This window comes from Triticum aestivum, chromosome 4B (assembly GCF_018294505.1).
Source record: "Triticum aestivum cultivar Chinese Spring chromosome 4B, IWGSC CS RefSeq v2.1, whole genome shotgun sequence".
NCBI classification, from domain to species: domain Eukaryota; kingdom Viridiplantae; phylum Streptophyta; class Magnoliopsida; order Poales; family Poaceae; genus Triticum; species Triticum aestivum.
In genome coordinates, this window is record NC_057804.1 from 46,816,169 (window position 1) to 46,829,194 (window position 13,026).

General features: G+C 41.0%; 1 protein-coding gene across 1 annotated transcript; it reads left to right on the plus strand.

Annotated features, from left to right (window-relative positions):
• Positions 1-124: 124 nt before the first annotated feature.
• LOC123089941 (alanine--tRNA ligase) lies at positions 125-10,701 on the plus strand. Its single transcript, XM_044511471.1, has 23 exons — positions 125-336; positions 1,049-1,640; positions 2,221-2,361; positions 2,512-2,658; positions 2,998-3,150; positions 3,278-3,413; positions 3,966-4,062; positions 4,999-5,119; positions 6,153-6,221; positions 6,526-6,576; positions 6,709-6,804; positions 7,025-7,123; positions 7,396-7,518; positions 8,066-8,215; positions 8,310-8,381; positions 8,459-8,534; positions 8,615-8,757; positions 8,854-8,962; positions 9,042-9,232; positions 9,471-9,560; positions 9,682-9,867; positions 10,053-10,226; positions 10,306-10,701. The coding sequence occupies exons 1-23, from the start codon at positions 125-127 to the stop codon at positions 10,375-10,377; spliced, it is 3,300 nt and encodes a 1,099-aa protein (XP_044367406.1). The 3' UTR covers positions 10,378-10,701.
• Positions 10,702-13,026: the final 2,325 nt, after the last annotated feature.

Below are 13,026 nucleotides of genomic sequence, written 5' to 3' on the forward strand. Positions count from 1 at the left end.
GACAAAAAAGGGTTCCACTATAATCCTTGATGCGGTGGCCGATCAAGATACTTGCATTTGGCATGCTTTTTTTGGAATGCCTGGATCTTTGAATGACATCAACGTTGTCAACCGGTCACCACTGATGAGTAAGATTGCAAATGGTGAACTGTCACTGGTGCAGTTTGTAGCTAATGGTCGTACATACAACTATGCCTACCATCTTGCTTATGGCATCTACCCAAAGTGGCAAACATTTGTGAAGCCGTTAAAAAAACCGAAAGGTAAGAAAAATCTTGATTTCCACAATGCTCAAGCGGCGGTTAGAAAAGATCTGGAGAGAGCTTTTGGGATTTTGTAAGCCCAAATTGCTATTGTGAGAGGACCGACTAGATTTTGGAATCAAAAAAAATGCTTTGGTACATAATGCATGCTTGTGTGATCATGCACAACAATATCATCGAGAATGAGCGTGGCCAAGATGTAGACTACTCTCACTATGAGCTCTCGGGACATTCCGTGCGTGTGCGGCGGAGGGCTGAAAGGGTGGCCTGTTTTGTTGTCTCCTATCATGTCATTTGACGTCCGACAGCGCATAATGATCTTCAGAAGGATCACATTGAGGAGTGGTGGCTTGGAATGACCGCCAAAGAGCATCATGATTCGTGCGTTTGATATTGTATTGTTGAACTATTTGTTGTATTTGATGAAAGATACTATTTGTTTGAGTTGTAATAATAAATTAAATTATTTATTATTGATTTATTTTGTTTGTGCATGATCTTCTTGCTTGTGTTCGGAGCGCATATTTTATTTGTGTGAGAGCGTGCCTGCTAAAGTTACGCGCGCGCTGAATTTTAGCGTGGTTGCTGGAACCAGCGCTTCGAACCAGGCGATCGACGCGTTGCAAACTGGTTTTAAGAGCGCCGCGTGTTGGGCGGCTGTTGGAGGAGATGCTCTAAGCACTTCGGTTTGCGCGTGACGTCCAAGTTAGTCCCGATCTCGTCCAGCTTGTGCTCACAGAAACTTTGGTGATGAGGAGTCGTAGGCGCCACGCTTAGTAATAAAGGTGTAAATATATATATATACTCCTACTCCGACCCGTTTCGAACAACTTTGACCCTGAAAGTCTCTTCTACGTTACACTTGCCCTGACAGCGTGCCGCCTACTCCTCATCGCCAAGCCAAGCACCAGGGTTTTGCCCGCCGCCGCCGCCGCCACCACCGACCTCTCCTCCTTCCGAGCATCCACGGTCGCCGCCACCGCCACGGTTGGCCCTCCGATGGAGGTGCCGCCGGAGTGGCCGGCGGGCCGGGTCCGGGAGGCTTTCATCGACTTCTTCACGTCCAGGTCGCACACGGCATGGCCGTCGAGCCCCGTGGTGCCCGTCGGCGACCCCACGCTCCTGTTCACCAACGCCGGGATGAACGGGTTCGAGGCGATATTCCTCGGCCTGGCCGCCCCGGGGTCGCCGCTGGGCCGCCTGCGCCGCGCCCGCAACACCCAGAAGTGCATCCGCGCCGGCGGCAAGCACAACGACCTCGACGACGTGGGAAAGGACACGTACCACCACACCTTCTTCGAGATGCTCGGGAGCTGGTCCTTCGGGGACTACTTCAGGGAGGAGGCCATCGCGTATGCGTGGGAGCTCCTCACCCAGGTATATATATCAGCTTCTTCTTGCCTTGAGCCCCTTGCCCCCTTCTCAAGTTCTGATCCCCTGCGTGTTGGAGTAGGTTTCTTTGTTTAGCGATGACTTTGTGCAGCTATCGATAATTTAGTATGACAAATTGTTATTGTTATTACTTGAATTTTCAAATGTATTGTATAGCACTTAAATTTCCATTCATGCCTTAATGAAAAGCACTCTGAAATAGTAATTTGTTTTGTTAAAATCACGCCCATGCATATATTTCTATGAAAAACTGACTCTTTACTGTTTTTCCAGAGTTAATAATTAATCATTGTTTTGTACAACAAGTTCGGTCGCTTTGGTTATATATTCATTGACTCTGGCCTTCTTACCTCCCATCTAGTAAGATTTTAAGGCATTATGTGCAGAGTGAATCTTGTTCTGGTCAGAGACATGTATGTTGCCTATTTTTTTACGTAGGGTCTCTGGACATAAATATATCTGAACAAGCAAAAACAAGAAAAACTACAGATGTACAAATTTACAACTGAAATTTAAACAATGGCTACCTTCTTACTACCTACTGATTGCTATTTCATATGTACAGGTCTACAAATTGCCCACTGATAGAATTTATGTAACATACTTTGGTGGTGATGAGAAAGCTGGTCTCACTCCCGATACCGAGTCGAAAATCATATGGTTGAAGTATCTACCGAATGAAAGAGTTCTGCCTTTTGGTTGCAAGGTATTCTGGATGTGCTTGGTTTGTTGGTCGAACTCTTGGCTGTTTTGGGCATTATGTAGTATTTAGTTTCACTTTCTTTGTTTCTGTTAGACCTATACTGTTGTCAATGTCCCTGTTAAAGAACAGTATTACAATGTATTCTTTGAGCAGGATAACTTTTGGGAGATGGGCGACACAGGTCCTTGTGGGCCATGCTCAGAGATTCATTTTGATCGTGTTGGCAACCGTGACGCAGCTTCATTAGTGAATAATGATGACCCTACATGTGTTGAGATCTGGAATCTTGTGTTTATTCAGGTTAACATGCTATTTCCTCGAAACTCATTTCTTTGTAGATTGTTGAGCTTTTTAACTATTCAGGTTAACATGCTATTTCCTCGAAACTCATTTCTTTGTAGATTGTTGAGCTTTTTAACTATTCAGGTTAACATGCTATTTCCTCGAAACTCATTTCTTTGTAGATTGTTGAGCTTTTTAACTATTCAGGTTAACATGCTATTTCCTCGAAACTCATTTCTTTGTAGATTGTTGAGCTTTTTAACCTCAATAAACCGTCAGTTACTCTGTTTTATGTGTGCACGCCTATTTGCTTTTTATCTGTTCTATGCACTGACATTTGGCTATTTTAATACCCAGTTCAACAGGGAATCAGACGGTACTTTGAGTTCCTTGCCAGCAAAACACGTCGACACTGGAATGGGCTTCGAGCGTTTAACTTCTATCCTTCAGAATAAAATGAGCAATTACGATACAGATGTATTCATGCCACTATTTGATGCCATCCACAAGGTATTTTGTCCAGATGCACACTTGCAGCTTCTTTTGTGCTTGTGAGTGTGAGTTGTGACTACATTAATAAATTGTTGCCTGAAGTAAATGATATTCATTGTTAATTCGATATGCATTATGAGTGCAGCTGGCAGGCGTTGGAATTCAACCATACTCTGGTAAATTAGGATCCGATGATGTCGGGCAAGTTGATATGGCATATAGGGTTGTTGCAGATCACATAAGAACCCTTTCTTTTGCTATTGCTGATGGTTCTCAACCTGGTGAGTTAATACTGCTTTAGTTGGGGTGCATGATTTAAAATGATTGCCATCCATTTATATTAGTGTGTAAACAAATGGACATTGTTAAGTTGCTTTCTGTTTTGCATCCTACACAATAGGATGCTTAAGTAGCTCTATCTCATATGTGTATGTGAGACAACATTAATTAGTAATCTAGAATGACATAATCTGAAGTAAGCAGTTAATGATTCTCTTGCTTGTTGTGTATGCATTAGAAATTACCACTTGGATCTATAATAGCTGCAGAATAATAACATATGGTGGCATGGTGCACATATGTTGCAGTTACATTTCGGCAATAAAAGTTTAGAACAACTGCAGAAAATATGTTACTGACTTCATTCAGCTTAATGGGATTGTTTCCGGTGGATCCATCATCTTGATCAACCTATCTAGTGTGGATGGTGTATAATTGAAGATTTTGTCGCAACTACTGAGCTATTGTATTTTTCTTGTATTTTTACAGTGTTTCAGGGCTTCGTTTTGTGTTATACAATGTGTTTCTTTGTTCTAATACAAGTTTTTCTATAGGAAATGAGGGAAGAGAGTATGTTCTAAGACGTATACTTAGACGTGCTGTTCACTTTGGTCATCAAAAATTGATGGCAAAGAACGGATTTTTTAGCTCGTAAGAACTATAACCTGCATCTGTTTTATTCTGTAAATTTTCCTTATTGATATATTTGCATAGCTTTTTGTTTACTTGGAATGCTGAAATGTAATGTAAGGCTTCTGAGAATGACTGTAGATGTCCAGAATTTTGCTCTAGTCGGGATGGCAGCCTGAATGTTCCGCTTTGGTCATGAATGTAATTGCAAGTCACACCCTATTCTGTAAAAATTAAGCACATTATAGACATGAATATCCGAAGTACAGTAACATGAGGTGGGCACATAGAAGTCACAGCTGGTGATCGTAGAATGGTCGATCTGTACATTCTCTTAAATAAGCTAACTGCATAATTACTAATTAGCTGTATTAAAACATGTTTCCTAAAGAGAGACACGGTACCAGGCAGGATTCTTTGCTGTAGCTGATTTTGTTGATGGATGGTTGGGTACTGGGAAAACAAACTCCAGCCCAGAATTTGTTGAAATTTGAACTTAAATCATGAAAACAGCGCTAGGCAGGTGTATGTTCTATTTATTGAATATTATTAGTAGGTTCAAATGTTAACTCTGGGTCATTAGTACTGTTTGAGTTATCAAGATTATGTGTCCTTTATGACACTTACCTAGGAAAAAAGCTTGGGCCTCTGGTAAGTTAAAGGGACCTTAACTAGTGGTCAATTTCTTGTTTTGAAAGGAATTTTACAGGAAATCTGAACTAGCATGTGTCCAATTTTGTGTGGTACTTTGAAGGTTAGCATTCGACAACAAAGTATTGGGCTCCGACCTCTTAAACATGATAAACTTTTGTATTTTTACTTCTGCTGTTCTGCATAATTTTTTTAAGTTGTTTCTTATTCTCTCTCCATATTTCCAGTGGCTGGCACCCCTCTCTCATCGTTTTTATTCTCAAATCTTCATTTGATTTACCATTATTTTGTATTTTGCTTGTACAGCCTTGTAGATGTTTTTGTCCAATTGATGGGCGACGTGTTTCCTGAGCTGAAGGACAATGAAAAGAAGATTAAAGATATAATTAAAGACGAAGAGGCAAGCTTTGAGAACACTCTAGTGAAGGTAATGTTGGCTACCAGGAGTATTTTTGCATAACAGTAACATCAATTTGGCCCAAGTGAAGTTTGTTGAAGTAATTTCATTGCAATCAAATCCGAGTGTTTGCACACTCTTAGGCAGTGTTTCCATACTTAATCTTTTCTTTAAATCATATGTTATCCTTCTTTACATGTGCTATTGTCAAAGTAATTTAGCTAGTTTGTTATCAGATAACCTAATTTTTTGTTGTCCCAGAGGCTCTGGGCCAGTTTATACCTTGTATCTTCTGTACCACTGTTTTGCTCGAGCGATACTGCTAAAGAATTTATATATCTTAACGTGTTGTGCCGAATAACCAGGTAGTCTCTTGTTTTGAGGCAACACATTAAGGAACATACCCAGGGTGATAGTATCAATCTTGGTTTACAACAGCTTAGTTCAATCTCAATAATTAGCCTACGGATTAATTGTTTCACTTTTTCTATGAAATGACCATTAGTAATCCAATTAGTTGGTTTTCACATGGGCATGATTCTGTTTATCATGCTTATATTTTAAGGGAAGTTCCAACTAGGCTCCTCCATTGTGTTTCATATATAGAAACAGAGACTAAGAAAGCTTACAGTTGAAGTTTAGTTAACCGGTCTTTTCTTAGAACCATCATAATATATATTGTCATTTCTTGTGGCTGTTCAACCTGATTGTGCTGTTGGTGTAATTTTTAGGGTGTTAGTATCAATCTTGGTTTACAACAGCTTAGTTCAATCACAATACTTAGCCTACATGATAAATTGTTCCACTTTTTCTACAAAATGACCATTAGTAACCCAATTTATTTGGTTTTTACACGGGCATGATTCTGTTTATCATGCTTATATTTTAAGGGCAGTTCCAACTAGGCTCCTCCATTGTCTTCCATATATAGAAACAGAGACTAAGAAAGCTTACAGTTGAAGTTTAGTTGACCGTTCTTTACTTAGAACCATCATAATATATAATGTCATTTCTTGTGTCTGTTCAGCCAGTTGACTGATCGTGCTATTGGTGTAATTTTTAGGGATATGCGAGATTTAAGAAAGCTGCAGATGCTGTCAAGGAGAATGGCGGGGCAGTGCTTAGTGTCCAGGCAAGTGCTTTGGTTTTGAGTTACCACCGCATACTTGATTTATTTTGTTTTCACTAGAAGATGTTTGCATCTAAGCAAACTTATAGTTTTTATTATCTTTGCATGTTGTGTTATATATTCTCTATAGTAATGTGGAATAATTCTTTTCCTCGTCCTTATTTTGAGAATGGGAGTTCACTGCATAGAAACATGCCTCTTAGATCAAACTTCAAGCATGTTTAACAATGTTCTGTTACCTCCTGCTGAACTTTTCAAGTTTATATTGCCATCTTTCATGTATTGCAACCGTTATTTATACTTTCAGGATGCATTTGTTCTGTGGGACACCTATGGTTATCCAATTGATTTGACTGAGGTTTGTTCTTCATGTTTTCATCAGTAAATTTAATCAAATTAATTTGGCAGTGATGTACTTTTCATGTTTATGCTGTTGTTAAAGCTTTTATTGTCTATTTTTCTGGTAGGGTTGTTGCTTCCTATCTCATAGGTCATGGCAGTTGACTTCGGGCTATCTGTTGACATGGAGGATTTTAATGCTTCTATGGAAGAAGCAAGGCAAAAGGCTAGGAATGCTCGCTACAAGGTTTTATTTATTTCTCCTTAAACATAAAACTCAATCCCTCACTTTGTGGTCTTTTATGCTATCCAAGTATTATTCCTGCTGTTTGTTGTTTAATAATGCTGCAATTAACTAAACATAGCATCTCTTATATGCCACTGATGCTCAATTGACTGGCCAACTCTTTTCTGTTATGGTTTATATCATACTTATTTCTGATTTTGCTATATATGGTTTCTTGCAGGCTAGTGGCAAATCTATTGTCCTGGATGCTAATGCTACATCGCAGCTGCACAATCAGGGGCTTTCCAGCACAAATGATAGCCCGAAATTCCAACACGAGGTTACATGATTAATTACATTATTTAGTTGTGGTTTGGCTATTAGGTGCAGTTCCTTTCAATATTCAGTGCCTGTTTGGGATTACGTAGAATTTCATTCTAGTTTGGCCCAAAAATTTACAAAGCAATCCCCTTCTTCGAATCACCTTCAGGTAGTGAATTTAAGAGGCTACCAGCTTTTGATTGTTTCTGCACTGTTCATACTTCACATTGTGGTTACTGGTTAAACACTTATATATTGATTATGGCCGATATACCTAAAAACATTTTGCAGGTACATAGCAGTGTGGTGAAGGCTATCTATACTGGCTCAGAGTTCATAACCACTGCATCTGATGATGAAGATTTTGGTTTGGTTTTGGAAAGCACAAGCTTCTATGTGGAACAGGGTGGTCAGGTACAACTTCACTTCTGGCAGTGTCATGTTGGTGTAGTTGAATGAAAATGTCAAGTGCAATCACCTCTCGAGTTATAATCATGCGACGAATTATCAGCTTACCTACTGAATAAGCATGACATTCTGTTTTTTTAATGTAATTTTCATGTGGTGCCATTACTACAGGAAGAAACCCCAGCTGACATTATCTCAATAGATTTGCGAGTTATAGATATTTTCTATAGTAACTATTGAGATGTCTGATGGGGTGTCCTCCTGTAGCAATGGGCCCACATGACAGTAAGTTTGTTAAATTTAACAGAATTATGTTGGTTGATTCATAAGTAAAATAGACGCATAATTTCTGTTTGAAAGTTATTCTTTGATTGTAACCAGAACAAAAAATGATTAGTGCACCCTGAAGAGTGATACCTCCCGTTGGTTATATGCTTGTATATATGAACTTTTCCTCTTTTTAATGAACGATACACAGCTTCCTGCATGTTCGAGGGTTGCGCCATGCATTGTATGAATTCTTTTGACATGCCATATGACATTTCTGGATTAGATCTATGACACTGGGATTATCGAGGGGCCATCTGGATCTTTCACTGTGAACAATGTCCAAGTGTTTGCTGGCTATGTCCTGCATATCTGTTCATCTCTGGAAGGGCCTGACTCCAGGGCATTGTCTGTTGGTGATGAAGTGAAATGCAAGGTAACATTCTTTACTGATTAATTCCTTTTACCAAATCAGTTAACCTGTGAAATTTTGCTAACTTGCATTGCTATAATTCTATTACTCTTGGTAGGTTGATTACACACGGCGTGCTCTCATTGCTCCAAACCACACATGTACCCATATGCTCAACTTTGCTCTAAGGGTATGTTTTCAAGCCTCTCAGATTTTACAGGGAGTTCCTTTCTTGCACTCATGATGGTTTCGCTTTTGTGAGTGTAGGAAGTACTTGGTGACCATGTTGACCAGAAAGGTTCCATTGTTCTTCCAGAGAAGCTGAGATTTGATTTCTCCCATGGTATTGCTGTGATTCCTTTTATATCGCATCCACATGATGTTTTTCCTCGGCTTGTCAACTCGGCCGTTAGTACGTAACAGGGAAGCCTGTGCCGCCCGAAGATTTGAGAAGAATCGAGGATATAGTGAACCAGCAAATAAAGGACGGGCTGGAGGTATATGCACAAGAAATAAAATTAGCTGACGCGGAGCGCATAAATGGCCTGCGAGCGGTGTTCGGCGAAGTGTGTTCTATTACCCAGCTTGACGTACCATGTTCTCATATCTCGTTTGCCTGCCCTGCTGTTTCACGTAATTCGCTTTACGTATGGACTTTGTAGATCTACCCTGACCCTGTAAGAGTTGTATCGATTGGTCCCAAAGTGGAAGATCTGCTTGCAAACCCTGGAAGCAAACAATGGTTATCCATATCAACTGAGCTGTGCGGAGGTATAGTTATTTACTACTCTGTTCTATGTAATTCTTCTACGTTTGTGCGTTTACGTCATCTGAAGTTTATGTATATCAGGTACGCACATTTCGAACACTAGAGATGCTGCGGCATTTGCCCTCATATCTGAAGAGGGTATCGCAAAAGGTGTTCGGAGGATAATGGCTATTACTGCTGAGTGTGCCTCCCAGGCTATCAAGTTGGCACAATTGATCGAAACTGATATCAATGAAGCATCTAAACTACTGGACGGAGCGACATTGGAAAAGGTACTAAGCTCTTCCCTTTTGTGCTTGTGTCTCTTCAGTATGAGCTATATATATGGCTGTGATACTCTGATATATTGGATATTATTAAAGGCTTTTGGGCTTTTTGTTTGTTTTCTTACAAATATTATGTCCTTGGCGTTTATATGAATGGATGATGTCAATTTTACTTTGTAGCCATTTCCTGTTGATCTTTTTTGTATTATATCATACTTATCTAAGAGTGATGTTTCTTCATCAGAAAATTGGGTCCATCAAGAATACACTGGATGCAGCTGCTATCCCAGCTACAAGAAAAGCTGATCTAAGAGGCAATATCTCAAAATTGGAGGTCTGTAAATGTTTCAGTTCATTTGTCACATCTTGTCAAGGAGAAAGTATTTACGATATTTGGTATATTCTATTGCTAGTTAAAAATGAAAGCTGTTGATTATAGCTGTGTTGCATATCAGGATCAACTTAGGAAGGCCAAGAAGAAAATGGGCGAAGAAAATATCCAAAAGGCTGTCAAGACTGCCATGGATGCCGCAGAAGCTGCTATTTCTGGAGGAAGACCCTTCTGTGTTACTCATGCCGATGTGGGTCTTGATACAACTGCTGTCCGTGAAGCAGTTATCAAAGCCATGAACCGTTTCAAGGTCGGTACTCCAATCCATTTTTGTCTACTAGTCTCCCCATCATCTATCCAAAAATAACTATAGATTCAGCATAATTCCCAACTTACTCCAACAATTTATTTTTGTACGAATTAAAACATTAAATCTGTATTCCTCGTGTCAAATCTTTCGATGTGCTGGTGACCTCGTGGGTTCGACTTTGCTAGAATCTGCCTATGATGGTATTCAGCACGGATGAGGCATCAAACAAGGCTGTTATTTATGCCGGTGTACCTCCCGATGCACCCAATGGCTTCAAGGTGTTGGATTGGCTTACACCTTCAATCGCACCACTCAAGGGAAGAGGAGGCGGCGGCAAGAATGGTCTTGCCCAGGGCCAGGTGAGGCATTGTTTTTAATCTTTAAGCGAAGTCTCTTTGGTAAAAAGTCTACTAATTATCTCTGAATCCTGCAATGCAGGGAAGTGATGCTTCTCGGGTCAAGGAGGCCATGGAGATTGCTAATCAGATAGCTTCAATGAAGCTGAGCTGATTTGTTGACACTGGCCTTTGAAGTCTGTTCCGACAGTACATATGTAAATGTGTTAGTATAGTTTGGTTTATCAAAATTGTGCGAAGTAGTGAAGTTTCTATATCAATCAATGGTTGTTGTGCTTGCTATCAAAAGATGCTTATAACAATCATCCTTTGAAGTCTCATGGCTGGCTGGCGTCCGAGTTTCGATATTGGCTTGGGTCGGGAGCCACCATCTTTTTTTACATGACGCCTAGATGCCACTGAAAATCAAAACCCGAGCAGTCCAACCATTGTAGCAAAAAAACCTATGTGCAACAAAATTTTAGTCTTGCAACATCGTTGCCTCATTTTTTTCACATGTATCAAAACCTTCAAGGAGACAACACAACGTTTGAGACACCACACACAATAGTTCTTTGTATGCAATAAATCCCGGTTTAGTAGGCTCCGAGTGTGTCACACAGTGAAGGTAACCATTTGTTTTGGGGGGGGGGGGGTAAGGCACCCCTTCTTCCCCACCAACACTTCTTTTTTCAATAGAAAACCAGGTTCAGAAGCACCTGGGATTACAAAGCACATAACTGGACTCAAACGAAGAAAATATACAACACAGTCCCGGAAATTTGCATGGAGGACCCCAATGAGAACAGGAACAACAATTAGGTCCAACCGACTTCAGTTTGGAAACGCTCCTTCGATCGTCAGTGACGAAACCACTGGGCCTCGAAGAATCGCAACCACCCCCATCGCCGGCAGCCAAGCTTGTCGGAGAAAAAAGAGGTGGGATCCATGTCGAAGCCAAGAAAATGCCTCCCCAGGAGGAAAGATCAGAGCCGACAAGAACGCCGCCGCGCCATTAGAACGCCATTCAGCTAGAAGAGTCACAGGTTAGGCGCCAGACACAGGCCATTGACCGCCGTAGATGAGATACAGCAGGCGGTCAGGGGCCATTGCTCACAATCCGATGGTGAGGATTCACAATAACCCAATCGGCTAGATCCAGAACTCCACACAATGACACAATCCTTCTTCCCATCTCCATGGTGGCAACCGAAGAACATGACAAGGGAAACAATTGTTGGTTCAACTTCATGACAAGTTACAACTAGTTGAAAATAGTGCATAGTGGGAAAGCTATGTTCCATTTCCATAGAATACCCATGCTCCACATGTTGTTGTTTATGTTTAGTATAAAGTGAGCTTGTTAGTAGACTTCAGAATCAGCATGGAACTTCATCATTAATATAGTAAACATTTATAGACTTAACTGATTGTGATCATTTGTTGTGTGCTAGATACAGGAAAAAACTATTTTTGATCCCTCACCTATTTTGGACAAGTTTAGTTTTGTTCGATAAACTATAAAAAAAAGATAAACAAGGCCCGTAACTTTTAAACAAGACAAATCTGGTTTCATGTTTGACTCAAAGCGGTATGATGGATGACGTGACTTCACAAAGTGACAATCTAATCAACAAAAATATGAAAAGAATTCAAATATACGGGAGGGGTATTGTAGCAAGAAGGCAATGCCAGCGGGGTGTCTCGGACCAGGCCTGGCATATGGTATAGCCGGATGAGGCAGTGACATTGCTTCGTGCTTCTTGCGTTCTTGTTTTAGACAATAGTGAAGGACCTTCCCATGCCCATGGGGCGCGAATGGGTGAAGGGATGCAACAATCTAGTCAAAGGTCATGCCAAAATAGGTTCAATGATGGCCACGATAGCACTTGTGTGTATCTTACTCTCCCCCCATTTTTTGACGGTGAAAGATCGTGGATGTCCCCTAGAGGGGGTGAATAAGCGCTTTAAAATAATTACAGTTTAGGCTTGAACGAAAGCGGAATAAAACTAGCGTTTAATTTGCCAAGCACAAAACCTAAAACAACTAGGATCATCTATGTGCATCAGCAACTTATGCTAAGCAAAATAAACAACTAAGTGATAGCAAGATATATGACAATAAATAATATGGCTATCACAAAGTAAAGTGCATAAGTAAAGGGTACGAGTAAGAGATAACCGAGGCACGCGGAGACGACGATGTATCCCGAAGTTCACACCCTTGCGGATGCTAATCTCGGTTTGGAGCGGCGTGGAGGCACAATGCTCCCCAAGAAGCCACTAGGGCCACCGTAATCTTCTCACGCCCTCGCACAATGCAAGATACTGTGATTCCACTAAGGGACCCTTGAGGGTTGTCATCGAACCCGTACAAATGGCAACTCTTGGGGGTGGTGACCGAACCCATACACTTTGGCAACCCTTGGGGCGGTCACCAGAACCCGTACAAATTGCTCGGGGCGATCTCCACAACCTAATTGGAGACCCCGATGCTTACCCGGAGCTTTACACCACAATGATTGAGCTCCAAAGCACCACCAACCGTCTAGGGCGCCCAAGCACCCAAGAGGAATAAGCTATAGGGTACCAAGCATCCAAGAGTAATAAGCTCTCAACTTCACTTCCACGTATCACCGTGGAGACCTCAAACCTATGCACCAAATGCAATGGCAAGGGCACACAAAGTGCCCAAGTCCCTCACTCTCAAATCCCACCAAAGCAACAAAAGTTATGGAGGAAAATGAGAGAAAGAAGAAGAAGAGAACAACAAGAACTCCAATATCTAGATCCAAGGGGTTCCCCTCGGAAAGAGAAGAAAGTG

Coding starts and splice junctions, on each gene's coding strand:
- LOC123089941 (XM_044511471.1), top strand. CDS start 125: ATGAGTAAGATTGCAAATGGTGAACTGTCACTGGTGCAGTTTGTAGCT. Junction 6,805..7,024: donor CTAGGAATGCTCGCTACAAG/GTTTTATTTATT, acceptor GGTTTCTTGCAG/GCTAGTGGCAAATCTATTGT. Junction 9,868..10,052: donor AAGCCATGAACCGTTTCAAG/GTCGGTACTCCA, acceptor CGACTTTGCTAG/AATCTGCCTATGATGGTATT.